The sequence below is a fragment of the Anabas testudineus genome, chromosome 2 (assembly GCF_900324465.2).
Source record: "Anabas testudineus chromosome 2, fAnaTes1.2, whole genome shotgun sequence".
In the NCBI taxonomy this organism is placed as follows: Eukaryota; Metazoa; Chordata; class Actinopteri; order Anabantiformes; family Anabantidae; genus Anabas; species Anabas testudineus.
In genome coordinates, this window is record NC_046611.1 from 11,625,296 (window position 1) to 11,648,256 (window position 22,961).

General features: G+C 44.4%; 1 protein-coding gene across 2 annotated transcripts in view; it reads left to right on the forward strand.

Annotated features, from left to right (window-relative positions):
• Positions 1-22,631, forward strand: part of LOC113163109 (fidgetin-like) — a 30,656-nt gene extending 8,025 nt beyond the window's left edge. For both annotated transcript variants that reach the window (XM_026361448.1, XM_026361449.1), the window contains exon 3: positions 17,565-22,631. In XM_026361448.1, the coding sequence (XP_026217233.1) occupies positions 17,565-19,843 (2,279 nt within the window). In that variant the 3' untranslated portion in view covers positions 19,844-22,631. The remainder of the gene's footprint in view (positions 1-17,564) is intronic.
• Positions 22,632-22,961: the final 330 nt, after the last annotated feature.

Sequence of the window (22,961 nt, forward strand, 5' to 3'; positions counted from 1 at the left end):
GATTTTATAATGATAAATTGATAGTATTGCTAACAAAATGTGGATCTAACTGTCCTGTAAGACGTCAGACGTCGAGTGCAGCTATAAAAAGTTAAAAAATATCACTATCAGAGTTTTGCCCGAGACGTTTCATTGCTGTTAGGTGTTGTTTCTTTAATGGAGGCGTTTCATCCCGAGCCGGCCGCAGCGGTCAGTGTGTGGCTGCTGATGTCCACAAAATCCCCGTCACAGCACACAGAGCTCTCTGAAGGTCCAGCCGCACCAAACAACCTTGAAACTGCCGCTGTAAGCAGCCGAACTCTCGTCCCCTGTATCGTCAAAGGGTCTAAGACAGGACTTAGCAAAATGTCACCGTGGTCTTTTATGTCATGCATGCACTGAGTATTAATCACGGCTGGATCTGCGCCTAAGAGGCTGATCAAATTTATTGTTTGGCTGCACGGGACAGTAATGGGTGTTTAATTACTCAATAAAAGCCCTTTTATAGATTCCCAGGCCTCCTGTGTGTTGAGCAAATGGTATTGATCTGTCTCCGGGCTGCAACATGATAGCCTGTGAAGGAGAATTAGAGCCGTTAGCCTGCTAGCGCTTTCTCATTCATTAGCTGCATTAGCCAGAGGGTGGTAAAGACGTAGCATCATTGTTAACACCAGTGTCTCAAAGGTTTTGTGTGTCCGCCTCGTGTTGTAAATCTCTGCTCACCTCATTTGCACAAATATGGATTAGATGAGCAAAGAATAACATTGAGCACCGTGGAAAGTATTTGAAGGAGAGCGTCCAGCAGAGTTGAACGTCTTCCTCGGCGTAGCTCCGCTGGACACATGGCGGTCTAATCCACAGGACTAAATTTGACAACGCCCTCAGCTGAGCTGTGAGCTGTATTAGTCGGGCTACTATCTAGACGGCATGTTTAATCCCACCACTTCCCCACCTTCTAATCTGTAATCTGACATCTCCTCCTCCTCATCCTCCTCCTACTCAGCCTCAGAGACCTAATTCTGGATCTGTCATTCTGTCCTCAGTGTAGTCTGAAGCCTGGTCCTTCTTCTCAGTTTTACCCTGTGTCCAGGTTCAGTTTTCCATTTATGCATTCATGCGAGCGTACATATTCAGTGTTTGTGCAGCCTGCACGGTGTCCACTGTTGCTTTTTTTTTCTGTCTTACTGCATCTGCCTTGTGTCCATTGTTCTTTTATGTTCAGAGCATATTGCTGCTTCTGTGAACCAGCTCCACTCTTCTTGTGACGCACAGCAAAACCACTGCAATATCTCCCTTGATGTGTCTATATCAAATGAATGCGGCCTATTACAGACGTGGCGGAATCAGTTGGGTGGCTTTGTGGACAAAAAAAAGGGCCCGCGAGGGACCATGAAAGAGACATTGTCCAATATGGACCATACAGTGCCTTTGTAGATAAATGGATTTCCATGCTTATCAAGTCGGACAGTGACATGAGTGAAAACTGTGGAGAATGTGGAATTATTCTCACTGCACGGCCATACACACGGACAACTGTAGTATCAAGTGTGTGTGGTCTTTCATTGTCCTGCAGTGAGCTTTTTATTTGGGTGTAACATTGAAATTGGGACAATGTGCACTGTTAGTTCCACAAATGTGCATCACATAGAAATGATTACTCAATAAATGGGTTAATTATGACATAACGTATTGTGGAAGGTGTGCACTGCTTATATTGTTGATTGGTGACCTTATGTTTTTCCAATAACACCTGCAACAGAGAAAACTCATTTAAGATTTTAGTTTGACATAAGGCTGAATTAGTGTCTCAAGCTTTCTCATGTTAAAGTTAATGGCTTAACTGTTTTAATGGCAGCTACTAAGTTTGGTAACTAACACGTTGTTGCCAGCTTCTTGGAATCATTAATTCGAGCTGCTAATTTTTGTAAAACAATAACGCAACACGATCTTGTTGTAATGTTAGGACTCCGTCCAAAGCGAATATAATCCAAAATACCGAATTATCCCCGAGCTCCAGGCAAAACAAACCCAAACAGAATCATTTAAAAATAATGTAACAAACAAGGAAAAAACACAGCGACGATCTCCAAACAGAGAATCAACCAGCACACACACAAACTGGCTCCCTTGTTTCTCATTCTAATCCCAAGAACATGTGTATATGTATTTAAGCTTTCGAACACACACACACACACACACACACACACACAGATAACACATAAAACCCTGTTCACATTCCACTGCCTGTGGGGTGTGAATGAGAAGCGATGTGTACTCGATGCTGAGCCAGTGATCTAGGTAATCTGCTTGTGCTGTGGGACAGGTCTATTGGTCCACAAATCAATTGGCTTCATGTCCGTGCCATTAGGCTAACATGGCGCTGCTGAGGCGCTGAGCGGTAAACAGACTGTTTAATTCCCCTGGACACCAGCCAGGTGGACACTCCTCCCCCTCCTGCTTTCTCCCCATCCCTCCGTTTTATTTTTTTCCCTCCTCCCCTCGTTCTATCGTCCTCGTACATTCCTTCCTCTTCTCCTCTTCAGTCAATGCAGTTATTCTCGGCGGACGAGTGCTTACAGGAATATTGCTTGGAGGGATTGTGTGTGTGTGTGTGTGTGTGTGTGTGTGTGTGTGTATAAACGGGAGAGATTTTGGCCAATGAACCCTTGTTGTGCTCTGTCCTCCAGTACTGTGTCTATACTGAGTAAGTGATCCCTTGGGATGCAGTACACACATCCAGCATCCTTCCCTCTCTCTCTCTCTCTCTCTCTCTCTCTCTCTCTCTCTCTCTCTCTCTCTCTCTCACTCTTTCTCTAGCTCTCTCTTCCTCTTTCGCACTCTGTGTGTTTGTCTCAGCCTTTGTTTCTTTCTGTTTCCCAGAGAGAGAAACCTGTTTCCCATTCTGCTTCTGTCTCTGTCTCTATCTGTCTTTCTCTTTATATAACTCCCCCTCCCTGCCTTTTTTCTCTCTGTCTCCACACCGAGGCAGCACACAAGTACAGTAATATGAGGGGGCTGCATCAAAAACAAACACACACACACGCTCCTGATTAGAAAAATGCAGATTTCTGTCCGGGAAGCAAGAAGTTTACCACTTCCTCTTTTGCACGGCTACAGCAAATAAAACAACACCTCCGTCCTCTTGTTGCACAGTTTTTGTTTCCCTATATGGACGCCACTAATGACTGAGCTTGTTTAACGTCAGCAATTCAATTTATCCACTTCACCGGCATCCTGTTTTGTGTGAGTCTTACAGTATGGTAATTGAGCCAGCGTGTCTTGACAGATGAGTGTTGCAGGCAGTATCCCTGTTGTGCGTCTCACTTCCTGCGCACTGTTGCCGATTGACTGATAAGATAAGAGGCCTGTAGCCGCGTCTGAGAGTTTCAGCGCAGCTAACAACCTGATGAACGGCAGTGCTAAAGCCTTGATCCGTGATTAAGCCGAGGGGAGGAAGCAGTGATGGCTCAAATCTGGGGCCCAGCACAGTGTGACGTACAGAATAAGCACAGAGTCACCTCGTGGTCTTGTGATTAAACTGAAAATTACAGAGGCAGCGTGATCTGAAGTCGTCTTAGACAGTAAACCATGAAAAACGGTGACATGACGGTGTATAAAAGTCTGTGCTGTGGTTTCAGATTTACCTATAGAACCAGAACATTTTGCTGTTGCTAGGAGACTGTGAAGCCCTCGGACACATCTGGTCAGCTGTTAGTACGAGTTGTTGACAAGGGCTGGAGCATCTGCAACAGCGTGATATTGTTTACAAAATGAATTTGACTACAGACTTATGTCAGTGTGTTTTATAGTTGGGAATAGAGGAAGTCTAGGTACTTAAAACGTACTTATAAAGTCTAAATACTAATGTTAGTCTTCAGCTGTTAGTCTTCACATACAAGACGCATTACCAATAGGTTTTATTTAGCAAGAAATTACTGTATCATGACAAATAGCACAACTTTTCAAAATGAAAATATCCTGGCCTGCATTTCAGGCTGCTCCGTTGGCCCCTTCGTTCCTCGGCCTTGACTCATCTTCCTCTTGGGACTTCAGCGGTGGAATAACATTCCCCTTCCAACAGGACGGCACAGTCACTCCGTATCTTGTGTCACAACTCATCTCTTCCATAAATACTTCAGGCCCCTTTTCTCCTTGCTGAATCGCGTCTTTTTTTTACTGTTCTCTCCCGCTCTACCTGATCATATTCCCGGCTTCCACGTCCCCCTGAATACGTTTATCACACTCGTTCACATATGTTTGTTTAACACGTTTCACATTTCAAAGGTTCAGGCAGAGACGCACCACAGAAATATCTGTACCGCAGCAGAGTGGAGTGTGCTGGCAGTCTGAAAAGGAAAGTGTTGGTTCCCAAAACTGGTACATCACACACGTAAGGTTTTAGTCCAGATGACAAGTTCAGATCTTATGTTTGCCTCATGGTTGGAGCCGCGCCTCCGAGTAATAAAGCTGTAATTATTTATTTAGTGAGAGTGAAAACAAGACTTTCTAACTGCTGCTGCTGTGAGAAATATGTGAAAGTACATTAAGTTGGCAGCACACACACAAACAAACACAGCCACACTGTTATCAAGGTCCTGGTCTGCCTCACTCCAGATCAGCCAGAACTGGAGGGAAAATGCACAGTGAACAGAGAGGTATTAAATATCTGGTTTTCTGTTGGCTTCACGCAGCCTTTGTAGAGATGCTGCAGAACAGTTGGTGCTGTTAATGTGTAGAACGGGTGCAGCAGGTCCATCATGTATGGTGATGAAGGTTTCTGTTAGCAGAGGTTCGGTTGACGTGGTAATCTATCGAAGATGTCGTTTTAAAACTTCAGGAATCCAAAGTGTTCATTTCCTGGTCACAGCCGGGTTTGAAGATCAGCACCGCCGCTTGTGTGATGTCATCTTTAATGGTTAATCAGATATCTTTGGGTTTTGGTCCGACAAGAGCAGGTACTGAACTGTGGGAAATTAATGATGGACAGTTTTAAACCATCTTATAACCTTTTACACATCAAACAATGAATCAATAAATAATCAGCTAATTAAACAATGTTTAAAAAAAAAGAAAAACAGTTTATATAGCTCAGTAAATATTGTGATGACTAATAATTCAAATGAATTTGAACTCACACACGATTTAAATTATCATCACATTCATTCCAACACAGCCCACTCCTGTACTATAGTACTGTAAACATCACGAGGCAGCTGAGTTTTACAGAGGTAACATGCAGCTCCACAGTTCCAGCCGATCTCATAACTAACACGGAAACATAATAACACGGTATCATAATTAATGGTTCGGTTAATATAGCTAAATTGTCTCTTAGCTGACGTAACATGAAGTTTTGCATTAGCTCAGAGAACAAAAGCCAAAGTGGGGGAGGGGGGGGGGGCACTTATCAAAACAGTAAAACTGAATTTGAATATTAAATAACTGGCTGAATATATTACTGCTTTAAACATTCATTCTGTTTCTAAATGTACCTTATCAGTGTTTGAGGGGACCATTAGATGTATTATACACAGGACATAGAGGTGCACGTTAGTGACACAGCTCCGCTTTACTGTGCAGGAATCACACTGTTACAAGTTGTTCATCATCTTCAGGCAAAACACACAGAGACCCTCAGACTAGATGCTTGTTGAGCCTAAGTGTCCGCGGCAGCAGCAAACACAGTACAGAGCTTTATTTATTTTACAGGTAAATACTGTGTGTGTGTGTTTCTTTTTTTTATTACTTTGCTAGTAGAGCTGAGATAATCTGCCAGCGGTGGTTGTGATTTTATCCTGTGAAAAATCATCAGTCGGCGAATAAACTGTGAAGCTTGCGCTCACACTGCAGAGAGGCCGACCACCACGTTCATCACCTGTGAATGTGATTACAGCTGTTGATCAATAGACGATGACACGACGCTGGTGGATGTCACCTGACGAGTGTGTGTGTGTGTGTTTGTGTGTGCGTCTAAATGTATGTGGGTGACTGAGAAAAACAGGCATACGGAAAGAAAAGAGAGTGTGCGTCATTATGTTAATGCGTGTTTGTCCATATGCTCGTGTCCATAAATACTGTGTGTGTGTGTGTGTGTGTGTGTGTGTGCGCATGCACGCGCACGTTAAACTAAGATCCAGTGTGGTAATGTGAGATCAGACGTAGCCTGTTAGCCGGAGCCTTACATCTGCTGTCAGCCACTCGCTCTAACTCTGTTAAGGACGTTATTGATTGCTCATTATTACCCCGTTCCCTGAAAGATGAGCGTCCCCTATGATCACATTAAATCTCTCCTCTGTCCAATTCTCCTGAGATGCCTTCTGCTCATCGGTGCCCATCAAATTTCTCCTCCGAGATCTGATATCAAGCAGCCTGACGTTTTTTTATTGCCTCTGGTTCTTTGCGTCTTGTTTGATTTACTCCAAATAACTGTCTGTTTTCTTTCTAGTTGCTTTTCCTCTTCTTTTTTTTTTAGCTAATTGATGTCTTTAGTCTGTGTAATGGAAATCAGCAAACACTGGGTTGAGCAGCATTTGAAATTATGATTTGTTTTCTTTTTATTAGTGCAAAGAGACACTTCAGGTTTTCGTGTTAACTTTGTGATCCGTGTTTATTGACTTGATAGCAAACAAGAGGAGCTGACAAGAGAGTCATAATATGTACTTTATTTTTAAGAGCGCCGCTATTTTAGCTCTGCAACATTTTATTTAAAAGGCACAGACGCTTGGGTGTGAAAAGGATTTCAAATTTTCAAGTCTCGTGTAAAACCTTCATATTTTGAATTAGCTCACAAGTGCACATTCCTCCCCGAGCCGCCTCCCCTCCCCTTGAAAGTTGCGCGTGCCCTTTCCCGTGCCTCACGTTGTCATTTTCGCTGACAATAAACAGTTGTTGAAGGTGTCACGCGTCCGCCAGCTCCTGTAAAAGTTGGGCCTGTTGAAATCCAGCCCTCAGTGAGAGGCCATCTCATCGGCCCCCGCCGTCCCCATGAATAATGCAGAGCTATCGACTGTGTCAGTTGAGCGCGAGGAGACGCGGCGGCAGCCAGCTTGATATTCAGCTGCTGAAGCTGACTGGATGCCCTCACTTTGAGACAAACTGCTGGCAGACCGCTCTGACTTGAACAGACAGGACCTGAATCTGCTCATATGAGACGAGTGCCGTCGTGCTGGTGTGGGGGTAGTTTGTGTCTCTTTAGTTTCTGTCCCACTGCAGCCAGGTGTGAGCGCAGACAGGAGAAGACACACACGTCTGTGTTCAGAAACCTGTACACATGCCTTCATGAATTTGTACCTCCCCAAATCCTCGGCTGTGAACTCCCTATTACATATGTGTTGTGTCAGTCTTGTGTGCTTGAAACAAACTCTCTAAATATGTGTGCGTGTGCATCCTCCAGCTAGCAGCCTGCAGAGAGCTCTAGTGAGAATCTCCTGCCCCCTCGACACGACCAGTTCAGTCTCAATGCCACCGATCGATGGGCGTATTGATCCGCTGTTTGACTGTTTAGACAACCTGTGTGAATTCCAGCATAATGCTATCCACAGTGGATTTAAAGACGTGCACAGGCTCGCCTACTTGTGTCCATACACCTGCTGAAACGCCTGCGTGCCCTTGTCGTAGCCGAGCTCCTTCTCGTTCGTTCGAATACGTGGAGCTCCACGTGTGCAGCGCGTGAGTTCAGATGAAGAAGAATCAGCTGCAGGTTGATGAGGAATCACAGACACGTCCAGGAGAGTCCAGCTCTATGACCTTAACCAACTTGACTTCCATTTCCCTCTCACCTCTCCCATCCTTTACAGCTCCATCTTGTATATGCTGCTGTCACTCACGACCTTTGACCTGCCTTTGTCCTTCATTTTATTCTGTGGTACATTAAAGTTCTATATAAACGTAGTCTTAAAAACAGCCTGTAGTTAAATTTTCATCAAATTTAGCACAAACTGAAACGGAATTTCCTGCAAATGAATGCAAATGAATGCACGTTTCCCTCCTGTTTTCATCTTTCCTTTGGAAGCCTCCGTGAGGTCACATGCTTCATGTTTGCCACAGTTCATTTGCACTGTGTTACATTTTTCTTATTATCTTGTTTTCTTTTTACATATTTCTTATTACACTGACTTTTTCATCTTGGCGAAGCCGATCAAAACAAAGTTTTTGCACTATTTTTTTCCAGCAACACCGGTGAGGAGACTCTACACGTGCACTGAAACACGCACATGACGACAGGTTGGACGTAAAGGCGCTTTCAGGGTCCGACTCGTTCGTTTTTTTTTGTTGTTTTTGGTTTTTTTATTGGGACACAGTGAGAGAAGGCGTACGTTGGAAGATGCTGCCAGAATCTATATGAAGTGCGCAGGATTTGACACTTCAAACATGCACCGTGAAGGATCCTGCAAGTTCACAGGCTGGGGGTAGAGGTTATCCCAGCCAGGGCCTCTTCAGTAATCCACACACCCCACAGGCGCGCACACTCTCACAGACTGACACACACACAGCCTTGCACGTGCGCCACTCATTGCGGGCGTTAATCTCCACCAACTGCTGAACTCTAATCTCACTTGCTTGCCAAGTGTTTTCATACACTGCAAAACTGCATCTTAACGAGCTGTCGGTGCTTTTTCAATGTTGCTTTTTTACTTGCACTGGTGAGAAAATGTCGATTTCACTGAGGTATCACTTGTATTGAAAGTGACGGGAAGAAAATTTGGGTTTGTTCTGTAAATGTATTGTAAATAAATTATGCAGTTTCCGAGCAGATTTTTCGAAGTTATTTAAAAAACAAATTGAAGGCGACATTTTTGAACCTGTGAAGCTGTCACCTTGTTAAAACTGACAGTTTTAACAGTGTAGTTTGTACTTGGCAAAGAGTCGGCCTGCTGTTGTTAGAAGTTGCAAACTATAGAGCTGTGGTCCAGTCTACTGTCTGAGTGCACCCCTCCCCTTCCAAACCACCCACAACCACACACACACACACACACACACACACTAAGACACACACTGTGTACAGACAGACACAAATGCATCCACAGATGGTGACACTACGGCAGTCACTCCTCGGCTGTCTGTCTGTGTGCCAGCTATGGTAACACGTACACACACGCAGACATATGCACTCGCGCACACACAGGCTGGCGGCAACAAACACGGTGATGCATCATTGAGCATCGGCTGGTTTTTCTCTAACTGCTGAGGGGAAATCAGTGTGGTGTTAAGTAACCATTCATGTGGAGCCGAGACCACACACAAACAAACGTCGCACCTCCACTTCTAAAAATACATTTACCTCGGCTGAATAATATAGGACTGAATATTATGAACGTCGTCTCACGAACACGACTTGTATCTACAGATTACTGACCAGCAAGCTTTTCGACGAGTGCCATCATTGATATGTTAATAGACTCCAGTATCACTATTTAATTCCCATGACGAATATCTCTTGTGCGCTTTCAAACTCTTACTTGGATTGTGATATATTCATTTGTTGATGCATTGTTAATGTTTCCACTCTGGACCAGAGTATGCTGTGTAGGTAATCGCCCACTCTGGGCTGCGGCGCCGCTGTTTGTGATGTGGATCTTTCCTGGGGATTGTATTTGAATAATGAGGGAGGCTGGAGCGTTCTCTTGTGCAGAGTGTCTCGGCGCTGCCGCAGTAAATGACCTCTGAATAGTTGTTTTGGATTAGCCATCAAAGTCTTCTCTCGAAGTGGCCAATAGATAGGTACTTCCAGAAATGAGTCACTTGAAAATGATCATTGCTGCCGTTGCCGTATAAGATAATGGATAACCATTACACTCCATTTTCCCCAGCTCCTCACCCACACAACGCCTGCTCTTGAAATATGATGCATCCACTGTGCTTAGTGAGCACTTAATGTCCAAAAGCACCGTGTTTGTTGAGATTTACAACTGCGCCGGCAGGAGGGGGGCAGAAGAAAGAGTGCGTCGTCACTGTATAATGTTGTTCACTCAATAATTATCTCATTTTATTTACGAAGACAGACAGCTTTAGATGAGGTTAGAGGCTTCCTCTCTATTATCTCCACCTGCCACCCCTCTACTGCACAGACCCCCCTCCCCACATGGCCCTAAATGACGTCCTTCATGTTGAGGACTTTCCAAAGTTTCCATCGAGGAGGAAAGGGGACCAGGGAGGGTGGGGGTCCTCAACACAGCTTGTATGGAAAGAGTGTCCGGGAGGAAAAAAAAAAACAAAATTACACCACAGTTCTCTTTGCACTGGTAGCAGGATCGATGTCATTTCTAAAAGGATTAGGCCTCCTCTCAGAAATCTATTTTAATTACTGAACACACAGGTAAACAAAGTGGTGGTGGTTCATAGGTATGGATCTGGGCGTCAGAGGAGTATTGATAGTATGTGGCCCCATGTTAACCTCAGGGGCACCGTGAAAGATCCTGTTGACGGCGCCTCAGGTGGAAACAGCAGCAGGCTGAGAGCAGTTTGAAGGGAATGTCGATGTAGATGTGGACTGTTCCTGCCGTCACCTGCGGACGACTGCAGGCGTAGACAGAGCCGGTTAAACTGGCACCAGAGCAGGAGGATGCTCGTTTTACTTGTCTTAAAAAAGCAGTTAGTCGGCTTTAGTTTTACATCACTGTAAAATTATCATTATGAAATTAGGCACATTGCTTAAACAACTTATACTGAGTTGCTTTTAGTTAGTAAATTGTATTAATACATTAATTTACTTAATAGAGCTACAATTAATTCCTTTCAAACTCTTAATAAATCAAGTAATTAAAATCTTACAAGTTGTTAAACTCTGAATAACATTTTAAAATGTACTTAATAAAGGGTAAGGTCGGTCATTTTCTGTATTATTACTATTTTCAGCTCTTATTATCCTGATACAGAGATCAATGAATTGCCTCTACTCACCATAATATCCATCAGTCTTGAACTCGATGCTCTAAAAACGATTAAAAACATGTCGACATGTTTCTTCCTCCCAAAAAACTTGACCCAGTTATTATGCTTTTAAAAAAAGAAGCTTCAAACCCTGACAAGCATCATTCTTCAAAGCTTCAGAAGTGAGACAGAGATGTTAGTTTGTGCGTTAGTTCCTTTACTCTTTACTTCTTATGTTATGCACAGTACTTAAAATAAAATATAAAAGACTTAATGTGCATTAGTTAGATTAGTTAGTTAGCATTAGCTTAGGTTGCATATTGTAGCTTTAAGTTTATAAAAATGTTATAGATTAGTAATTGATATGGTTAATTAACTTGATATAGTAAATTGTAGTAAGTCCTACACCCTTAATTAAGTAGAAACTATTAAGATTTAATATTATTTCATTTGCTTCACAAAGTTATTAAATAATTGTTAGTACCTTATACATCAGAATTGATGTTTGTGAGCTTAATAAGCCATTAATAAAAAAAGATTAAACTGTGTATTTGTAAGATAAAAATGTTGTTAATGGTTTAATTATGTTAATGAAGTGGTTAAATAAGTGTTGGGTAGTAAGGTTCTTTTTTCTCCAGTGTATGAAAATAATTTAACACTTAACCAAACGTATTTATACCGGGCACCTTCCTGCATGATAAGACACTAGTTTATCCTGATCTTCAGTTGGATAAACTACAGCTGCAGCACATGTAATGTCATCAGGTTGTTGACGGCACGATTTACCACATTCTTAAAGTCACATCCTGGACGTCTACGTGGATTTTTCCCGGCTCATGAGCAGTTTTCTAAGTGATGAGAGCGGACACGAAGAGATGCTGTTAGGGTCGTAACACTGTTAGAGCACAGTGGTGCTGAGCGTCTTTACAGATGTTTTGTTCCGCACATAAGAATAATCAGTTTGCCTCAGCGGGCATGATTGGTTGCACTATGTTTGTGCGTCCTGCATCTTTATTCTTGCCTGTGTGACCGTGTGTGTGTGTGTGTGTGTGAGTGTGTGGCTGTCTTTGAGGAAGGAACCCCACGTTGAGCAGGGTGATTAGGCACGCTGCGCTAGTCACAGGAAATGGAGTAGCTGACGGACAGGCCGAGTGCATTATAGATGAATGCCATGCGTTAGTGGCTCCAAGCCCCCACCGAATATCTCTCAATTTCCTCTCTGAATGACAAAAGAAGCCACGCACAATTTCCTTGATCCGGAGCATTTGTTTAACTGCGCCCTACCCATTTAACCCACCCATTCAATAGTCTGTCTTGTAAAAGGAAATTTAGACAGTGTCAATTTATACAGCTCCAAGGGAGATCTGATACAGGCAGACAGGGGCGACCATGATATGCCTCTGGAATTTAGTTAGAGATTTATGGTGGTTAAGTCAGATTTCTTCTTCAAGGTGCATTCAGGCTCATCGTTACCTTGGTATTTTAAAAACTTCAACAAACCTCCGCGTAGTCCCATGTCTGAAAGCTACATCTGTTTTTACTCCAGGAAGATTTCAAAGTTTGATGGTCAAAGCTGTGAAAACTTATCGTGAGGTCAGAGATCACAGATTACAATGAATATTTGATTTTTTTAAAGATGCTGTCATTTGTCAGATATCTTTATATTGCAGCTCCGAGCTGTCATCTTTACAGCAATCTCTCTCTCCCCCCCTCACTGTCTTTGAGTTAGTGACAGCTCATCTCTCCCGGTCACTGCTCGCCGCCTCGACTTTGAACTTGCTCTGTTTACTCCCTTATCTGTTGTTGTTGTTGTTGTTGTTGTTGTTATTGTCGTTGCTTTGCGACAGACTAGTTGTTGTAATGGTGAGCTGTGGCTGGGCTCGGATTGGAAGCTTCAAAGACGCAGATTCGGGCTCCTTGGTTATTTTCAGAGGAGAAGTCTGATGCGTTGTTGTCACGTGGTGGAGAAAAAATGTTGTTCAGCTGTTAACACGCATTTGTCTTTTTTTGTGTGTGTGTGTGTGTGTGTGTGTGTGAGACCAGCACCTTAACTAATTTCATAATTAATTGCCTTTTGGAGGACCTAATCACATTATTTGATTCTCCACCGCAGGTTGTATTCCAATACAGCGTAGCCCGTGGCTTAGTCACAGTGTGCTGGACTCATTACAAGGCAGTCCAGAGGTTGTCAAGCACACGCATGGCCCATGTGCATGCAAACACACACACACACGCATATAAAACAGCACACACGGCGCATAATCCGTTTCTTCGTGCTCTGTGTTTTAGCGGTTAAAAGATGCCCTCTGGTGTATTTGATAAGGATTTGAATAACTGGCTGGATAGATTTCCCTGGTGGTGTGTGAAAACAGGTCTGTCTTGATGAAGTTGTCATGCAGCTCTTTCCTTTTCTTTCTTCCTTTTTTATAAGACATGCTAGTTTGTTTCTTAAGGGTCTTTAGTGTCTGTATATGTTAGAAAGACATGTTTGTATGCCTCAGATTGTGTGTGTGTGTGTGTGTGTGTGTGTGTGTGTGTGTGTGTGTGTGTGCAAGCATGTCGGCGTCGACATGTGTGCAGGCTCCCCCACCACCACACACAGCTTAATTATGACGTTACCAAAAATGGGCAGTTTGCTCTGACACCCCGCTTGCAGAATCACACAGCGGACAGACTTAAAAGAGCTCATTAGCTCTCTCTAAAGAGCTGTTTACTGCACATACACATTCACAGTAATAGGCAGCTCCGTTGATGCAGATGGACGCCGAGTGTAATGAGAATGATTAGGCTTCTCTATGTGGAGGCTGAAAAAAAGAAAAAAAAAAAAGCGCTGGCAGACTTGACGCTTCAGAAGGTGGAGAAGATTTCTGTTGGATGTTGTTTCAGCTGAGTGCACGATCTCGCTCCCTCCTTCTTCCACTGCTACACAAACACACATCTTACTGTGTGTGTCCGTCCAAATGCTTTGCAAATATCCCTCAGGCCTTAAAACCCTTGAAAGATGTTAGGAAAAGCAAATATGCTGCAACCTTGCAGCTCAATCAAGGTGCTATAATAAAAGAGGAATTGAATGAATGCAAAGCTACTCTTCAGGAAAATTTGGACGTGGACAAGCTTTCATCTTGCATTGTCTGCACATGTAATCCTCATGAAGGCTGTTAGAGCCACTCGGTATTAAAGCTGGAGCAGAATTGGTTTCATATTTTAGATAAGAAAAGGGCCTTGTAACGAATAAATGGCATTCAAAATAGTTAATATTGCTACTAAAACCCAAAGAAAACATGACAATGGACTTTGGTGTTCATTGTGAGTTTTTAGTGTCAGTTTTGAGTCATTGTTTTTCACTTTTGAAACAAATTTAAGGATGTTTCAATGGCATTCAAGGACTTTCAAAGGGAGTAAAGGTAATGAAAATACCATGAACCTTTTTCGCAGTCGACCCCCGCCCATCTTGCACCACCACATTAAGCGACTTTTACTCGTTGCCCTTGGTTTACATCACGTTGAATTCGAGGCCTGCGCCCTGAACGATACCACAGTGAGTCGTCCTCCATCTCTCCCATATGTTTTGGAGAAGGATCAGCAAGTTCAAAGCGCTCAGTTCAAAGCATCTGTCCTCATTTGAATAACGTAGAGTAATCGCTATTACCTTATTTAAATAGTGCAAGTTATCATTTGGCCTTCATTTGCATTGCCGAGGTAATCACTGCGTCTCTGCATTAACCTCATTATAGAAGAGATGAAAGCCCTGATGGAGCCTGACACACTCCTTTATATATGTTATCTTTATTAATGATGGAATTAGAAAGATTCGTGTTTCTTTAAATGGAGGACATAGCAGAGTTTGATGGAGTGTCAAACAATGTGGAGGGAAGAGTGTGTTTTATTTTGTCTCAGCTCTAATTTTTCTTCATCCTTCGTCTTCGTCCATCCTCACTACTTGTTTTTATTTCATTCTCTGTCTGTTTTTATTTCATTCTCTCTGGAGCCTTTGCCACGTTCTGCTTGGTTTCGTCACTTTTCTATATATTATTTAGTGATGCTAACATATAAAAAGGAGAGATTTCATGTGTGCTGCCCCCGGTCACAAATGAAACATACAGATTGAGTAACTCGGTACTTAATTTAAGTACAATTCTTAGGTGTTTCTATTTGAGTATCTGCATTTTTTTCTGCTACTTCATACTCAGATTTTGATATATTTCAAAGGCAAATACCAAATTTGATTTCTAGATCACTGTGTTACTGATACTTTTACTTATCTATTACAGTAATGTAAAGGACCGAATGAGGCTCACCCTTCAAACCAATCGGAGAATTTCAGCTTCTGTGTTGCAGCATTCCCATTAATTGTAGTTTTCTTAACAAGGGCTACCTGATGTGCTGTACAGAGCGCGCTGGAGTGTAGCAGAGGGCAGAGCAACGCAGCAGAGCAGGAGGGGGACGCTGGGCGGGGCCAAATGGATTGTTAGTATCATGCAAGGTGCAAATTGTAGTGCTGTCTTGAGAGAGCAGTGCTGAGAGAAAAGCACAGCTTGATTAACAATGCAGTGCAACATCTTTATATATTTATATCTGATTATTTTGACCTATATTATGTTTGGATATAAAGGAATAAGCAAAATATCTGTATTGCCTTATTATGTGCAAATAACTTGCTTCACAGTTTAAGAGTTGTGACCCGTCCATGTGACGGGTCGTTTTTTGACACTGTAATCAGTGGTTGTAACCATTGCTGAATATAAAGCCTTGTCTGTATTATTATATGCGTTCTAGTGGATTTTCTCAAGTGAAACATGCAGAGTTTGCTAAATGTGTATGTTTTGTTGATATTTCTTACTTAGAAAATAATAATCTATATATGTAGTATATAGAAATCATGCTGCTGTAGAAGGTTTGTTGTCTTCCCTCACCTTGAAATACTTTTTCTATATTGAGCTCTTTCCACTTAATATATTCTCAATTTTAAAAGAGCCTCCCAGCTAATATAAAACTTCCCTCCGCTCAGCTCTTTGTTTGAGACATTTCCTGCTCGCTACACTGGGAGGGTGACAGGCTCGCCAGCCCCTGCTAGACTCCCCTCGGCTAAAATGTTGTAAATTAACACAATTAGCAGATCGCCATTCTGCTAATTAGCCACTGGCGTACGCCGAGAGATGGCTAGAGAGAGAGAGAGGGGAGAATCAGAGAGGAAATGGGAGTCTGGGGATTCCCCCCTCCCTTCCTGTGTTGTTACCAAACAAACACAAGGCCTCTGAAAAAAAAGAGCAAGAGAGTGTGAATGTGTTTGTCCCTGCGTGCTTTTTTTTTTCCGTCTCTGTTTGCGGTAGCATAAATGGATGGGAGGAAGGGAAGATTTGCTCCTCCGTGAATGGATTTTATTGTGCATGCCTGCTTTAGTCACACAAGCACAAAAACACACACATAAACCAATTCTGAAGCAGGCAGACCCCCAACTGTGGATCTCTACATGCGAGCACTGCCAGTCAATAAGTCCGAGGAAGCAGCCTAAATGACACCGATATTATCCTTTATTTGTGTGCACTAAGTCAAATCAAACGGGGTTCAATCTGCTGTGCGGCTGCTGTGATTACACCCTGTCCAGCCTTTGATAGCGCCATGGCTTTGATAGTGAGACAACGATGGAGTCGCTGTGTGACTGTCAGTGTTTGCAGATGGCATTGGCTAGGATTAAAGGAAACAGTGGCTCTCCAGCCTCCTGAGGCAATAAAGGGGAGAGCCAGGTGAGTGTGTCTGAGATGAGATGGAGCAAGGAAAGGAGGGAGGTGGAGGGGGATGGAGGGAGAGAAGAGAGCACAGAGGGAGTAAATAAGAGGAGGGGTGGCCACGAAGAAAGAGCAGGCAAAGGGAATGAAAAGAAGAGATATATATCGAAATAGATGGAGTCGGAATAAAAGGAGGAGAGGAGGAATCTAGCACGGAGGGGAGGTGGAAGATGGATGGCGAAAAGAAAAAACCAAAGAGGAGAAAGTGAGAGGGAAGACAAGGCGGCAGGGAGGCATGAAGAAGAGAGGCAGACAGAAAGGTAAAGAGCACGGTGGAGAGAGAGGAGGTCAAGGTGGAGCTGTGCAGACAGGAACTAAGCTTGAGACACAATGTGTTGTAATTCATAGCTTGCTGCAGCTCCTCTGTGCGTGCCCGTGTTTGTCCGTCTGGGTCAGTGGATGTGAGGTTGTGTGTGTGCGTGTGCACATCAGCACGCCTGAGTGCAGGCAGAGATAGTTTTTTTTTTTTTTTTACCCTAACCCCCTAACCCTAACGTCTGTGTGTCTGAGCATGGGCTTGTGTGTTTTGTGTATGTGTGTATGTGTTCGATGAAAGTGCTATGAGCAGAGGGGGGTATGTGTGTTGTGAGGCACATTTTCAAACCCATCTCCAGCCACCTCAGATGAGCCGGGGATTATAGAGTGACCCTCAATGCCTCTGTCTTATTGGTCTGGCTGGGGTGCATTAGGCGGCCGTAACCAGCCATTGCACCATCCCTCTGTACCGCAGTATACCTGCTGACACATCTGTCCTTTTTATGATTTGTAGAAATTAACACTTCATGTGTAGATGGACACAAAACCCTCTCATGATGCATTTGAGGAACCCTAAACTTTAACTTGCCACCCTCCATTGCAGGCAATTTGAAGGTGCTGTTATTAATTAATACTGAACTGATCTTAGAATGTCACTGTCTCTTGTTCTCTCAGGCTTAAAGATGCAGTGGACCCCAGAGCACAGCCAGTGGGCCGAACAGCATTTCGACATCTCATCCACTACGCGCTCGCCAGCCCACAAGACTGAGGCTTACCGGGCGGTGCCCGGCCACCTGCAGCGCTCCGTCACCTACCAGTATGCCTGGGCCAATGATGACATCTCAGCCCTCACTGCCTCCAACCTGCTCAAGAAGTATGCAGAGAAGTATTCCGGTATTCTGGAGATGCCGGGCTCGTATTCCGAGGCCCCCGGGGTCCCCGGAGTGATGAACGGGCGAAAAGGCGAATCAGAACCTTGGCAGGATGGCGTTTACCCCATGAGCTGCATCCCAGAGGGAGTTGCGGTCCGAAAAGGAGGGGTGGCGGCTGCTTCAGAAGTGGTGTCTGGCATGTGCAGCTCGCCAGGCCTGGCCTCTAGCACCCTGAGCGAGCCCAGTTACTCCAGCAGCAGCTGCGGGAGCCACACTGCCACCGCCCTCCATTCCTCCTCCATGCCCTCTCAGGAATATGGCCCCGCATACAGTGGCTCCTACCTGCACAGCAGTTACAGCTCCCAGTCTGCCCCCGCCCCAGCTCTTCCCTCCCCACTGCACAGCTCTGGGCTCCTGCAGCCGCCCCCTCCACCGCCCTCCCACCCCACTTTAGTCCAAGCTTACAATGGCGGCTCCCCCAACTTGTCTAGTTATAATTACCCCCCAGCAGGCTACCCAGCTCAGAGCTCAGTTGGGCCAGGATACAGCCCAGGGGGAGCGCCTCCTCCCTCCTCGTACCTTCCCTCAGGCATCGCTGCACCTACACCTCTTCCCCCCTCCTCTACTTTACCTGGATACCCATACCAGAGCCACAACCTGACCCCAATCGCCCCCACCCCTCTCAACAGTAGTTCCTCCAGTTCACTAAAGAGGAAAGCATTCTACATGACAGGCCAAGGAGAGATAGACTCCTCTTACGGTAACTTTGGCTACAGCCAAGCTCGGAGCTCAGCTGAGAGCCCCATGTACAGGGTAGCAGACAGCAGCAGTGCAAACGGAGGCTCCAGCAGCGCCAGTGGTGGATTTGACAGGAGTGCTGAAAAGTCGTCTTTACCTTTTAATCCTCAGAAGCAGTCCACGATTCAGTCAGAGCAGCAACAGAGGAAGTACAGCAGCCAGGCAACAGGTGGGCCACTGACCCCACCGGCCTATGTTTCTTCAACCTTAGGCGGTTCCCGCTCAGCAGATTCTCTTGCCAGCTTCACGTCTCCCACCCTCAGTGAGCAAGGTGCTGATGATCACCGTCTTCATCTCTCCCACTCAGTACCAGGGCCTACTTCCTCCTCATCAACTTCCTCGTCCCGGCCAGCTGAAGACCAGTTAAAAAACAGTGACCCTCACCTTCTAGACATGGTTACTTCTGAAATTGTTCAGCAGGGCCCTCCAGTGGATTGGAGTGACATTGCTGGCTTAGAACTGGCCAAAGCAACCCTTAAAGAGGAGGTCCTGTGGCCCATTCTTCGTCCAGACATGTTCAGCAATTTAGGACCAGCCCCACGTTGCGTGTTGCTGTTTGGTCCAAGGGGTAGTGGCAGGACGTTGCTGGGTCGCTGCCTGGCTAGCCAGCTGGGGGCTCCTTTCCTACAGCTGAGTGGCTCCATGTTGGCCACCAAGTGGCTGACAGAAGGGGAAAAAATTATCCGAGCATCCTTCCTGGTGGCCCGCTGCCGGCAACCCTCAGTACTGTTCATTAGTGAGGTTGACATGCTGCTGTCAGCCCACCTCAGTGAAGAGAGTCCTATCAACCGGCTGAAAGGGGAGCTGCTCACCCAGTTGGACTCACTTCTCATGGGCTCCAGTGAGGACGGAGGCAATCAAGTGTTGGTGGTTTGCTCCACAAGCAGACCCCAGGACATGGATGAAGGGTTGCGCAGGTACTTTGCTCGTAGGGTCCTGGTGCCTCTGCCAGATAGCGCAGCACGACACCAGATCGTGAACCAAGTCCTGGCCCAGTCTCAGCACAAATACTGCTTGAGTGAGGAGGAGCTGGCGCTGCTGGTCCAGCGCACCGAAGGTTTCTCTGGACTGGATTTGGCCAGGCTCTGCCAGGAGGCCCTCGTGGGTCTGTTACACGTCTCTGCACAAGGCATGGACATGACGGGAATGATGCCCAGGGGACAGATCAGGCCTCTCACCTACCAGGACTTTGAGAGTGTCTTTTGTAAATTCCAAGCTAGTATATCGCAGAAAGAGATTGACACGTACACTGAGTGGAACAAAATGTTCGGTTGCAGCCAGTGAAAACAGATTCCGCCCTTGAGAAAAAGAGGCATCCACAATTCCTCCCCTCAGGGCAGAAGCATTGTGCTGGAGGGAAAGGCACAGAGAAGGCCAACACAAGCCCACCAAGTTCTCAAAAGCAGGGTTTAGATGCACCAAGAGACCTGGTTTGATGAGACAACTGGCAGTTTTTGCAGCTAATGAGCAAGAGTTTCCATTTGAATGCTTGACACTCAAGAAAAGCCAGGCATTGTTTACACATTGCAAGCAAGTTGGCTTCAAAGGAAAGACGCCCCAGTGTCTGTGTATATATATCGTTATGTTCTTGTTCCTGAGATTTAGTTTGGCTCTCCAAGTGCCTGAAGTGGTGCTTTCTGATTTCCTTTCTGTTTTTTTGCCTCACAATCTACATTCATGGCATGAGCTGATAATTATTAAGAGCTTTAAAACTTCAGCAGCGAGTCTGAAAAACACACTGATAGCCGCCGCCTTCGCTGGTGGTCAGTCATTCTTTGTCTTGCTAATAGCAGTGACCCATCAGGGCGGCAGTAGTCTGGGCCCTGACTCACACTCATCTCTTGTGATCCTGTGTCTGCAAAACAAACGTAACAAACAAAACTCAGGAAAGCGTTTGTGAATTGTACAGTACCTTCAGATATCTTGATGAAAAGCACTAAGACCTGAGGGGGGAATCTGAGGCGGTTTCTGTCTAGCAAAGCAGTGTTAGGTGTACCTCAACTGGCTAGGGTAAATAGCAAAGAGGTGACAATGAATGTACTAGATATGTTCTGGATTGATGGAACATAATCAATAGTGGGAGTAAAACCATTTTTCCTTTTCATCTATGTCCTGCCAGCAGGTGCTTTAGTTACCTGTTTCTACTTGACCAATCCTGAAGCTTATTTCCATCGCTCTTAAAAAAAAAAAAAGAACAGTGTTGCCCAGCTCTGTTGTGTCAGGGTTTTAAGAAATGGGCAGGCGTTGGGGTAGTGGGAGTTGTATATTTCTTAACACAACCATAATCTACATTTATTATATTATATGATCTAGGCTGTATGGCCAGGCTGCACGGAGGCTCCATCAGTTTGTCAGCGAACATCTGCGCAAAATATCGCAAACAGCTCATTTGTCCCACTGTTCGGCGAGGGAAGGGGTATTCTCTGACGTGGAGGAACGTAATTCTGCAAACCCCTGCAAATGAACAAAAAAATTGGTTGACATTTTGGAAAATGTGCCCATTGCTTTCTTGCCTTTAGATGAGGAGGTCAATGTAGAACATAGTGCATAAATGAGCCTATCAACTTCTTCATCCAACTGTCAGCAAGAAACTAAATAGGAATATTTCAAAAAATGTCAAATCAAATCACAGTAATATCAGAAATAATTGACTGCATCTCTTTTTGTCAGTCTTAAAGGTAATTTTCTAGATTTAATTTCCATACGGAGAATAAAATCAACAATGAATTGCCTCTAATAATAATGTGAGTCAGCCTGGACCTGATTTTGCGCGTTCATCTGTGCCGTAGACCTCAGTTGTCGTCCGAAAACAATTTAAAACACGTGAGCAAAACACACCGCTAGCAGAGTAAACAAAGCGGGGGTCACGGGCACGGTTGTTCTCAGCTCATTTAGGAAATAAAAGAAAAGAAAAAAACTTTTTGTGAGGAAGAAACTTGTCACACAGTGCAGCAGTGTGTCTCACTGATGAGGTCTACATCACAGACGAAATCAGGTGCAAGGTTGACATTTAATAACAGGAATTTATTATTGTCTAAATTCAATCCTTTAAATATTTGATTTAATGACATTTGTTCCAGTAGGTTTCAATCTGAAATGCTCACTTGTGTTTAAGGACAATTTGTTTTTGCACCAATAAACAAGCGTTAAGGGAGCTAATAATGATGTTTAGTTAACTTCTAGGCATCACAACCTACACATGCTAGTATGGATTTTGCTGAGTTGCCTTGTTACTACCATAATTAGCTGAACTGGATTAACTACTGAATGAGATACCAGTCTTGTAATTCACATGAGAGAGTAAAGGTTTTTCATGCAGTCTCACATGAAATGCAAATTTTCACAAGTGCGGAAAATAGAAAACGAAGAGTAAATCACTGCTTTTGTCAAAGGTCAAGAGGTCATTTGATAACAACCCTTATTGACTGTAATGCAGTTAATATTATTATTGTGGTATGGCGTTTGTCCAACCAGGGGGGCGTATACGTACTATACTATTTTAATCAGGCTGCAATCAGAACATTGATGTTAATCAAAATACAATTCAAGCAGAGTAACCGCCCCAGATTAAGTAATCCACTTCAGACCCATGTCAGTCATTGTGTAACTTGATAATTTTTAATACACAGATGCCATGAAGCACACAATCTAAGTGCATTTGGATCCAGTTTACCGAAAAGCTTTGTAACATGAGTGGGGAGGTCTGGCACTAGGCTTAAAGTCCTTCATCCCTGAAGGTTATCTGTTGCTCATTGTATTGCATTGGAATGTATTATTCTATCTTCTTGTCACTATAGGAAGCTAAGTCCTATAGCTCTACTCGTGTGGCATTGGAGTACTTAGATTTTTGTATGTGCACTTGAGCATTTATGTGTGTAATATTGATTTGGTGAAATGTCTCAATACCACAGTCAGAACTCGCTTTGCTTTGTCTGTCTGGTGTTTCTCCTGGAGGAGGATCCACTGATCTGAACCGATCACATTCACGTGGTCAAATTATGTCCAGTTTTCTTATATCGCCGCTGAAGCGACGTACATGTATGTGTGGGCCCACTCTGTGGTCTGGGCACCATAAATGCAGCAAGTGATGTCGTGGAGGGAGAGGTGGGGTGGGGGGGGGGGGGGGGTTAGTTCTGCTGAGCATCAGCAAAACTGACGGAAAGGAAAGACAGTCAGGCAGTGTGTCGGCAGCACAAGGGGAAAGCAGAGTGGTCCATCAGAAAAACCACCCTCAAAACAATCTGTACCAGAATTCCTTCTGTCAGCAAATCCTCTGGAGAGAGAGTCCCTTTAGACAGAAAAATCTACTAATGCACTTCAGAGCACACACAACAACAGCACAGGCCTTCAGTCTATCCCCCCTTTTCTCCACAGCCGATGAACAAACGACTTAAAACACACC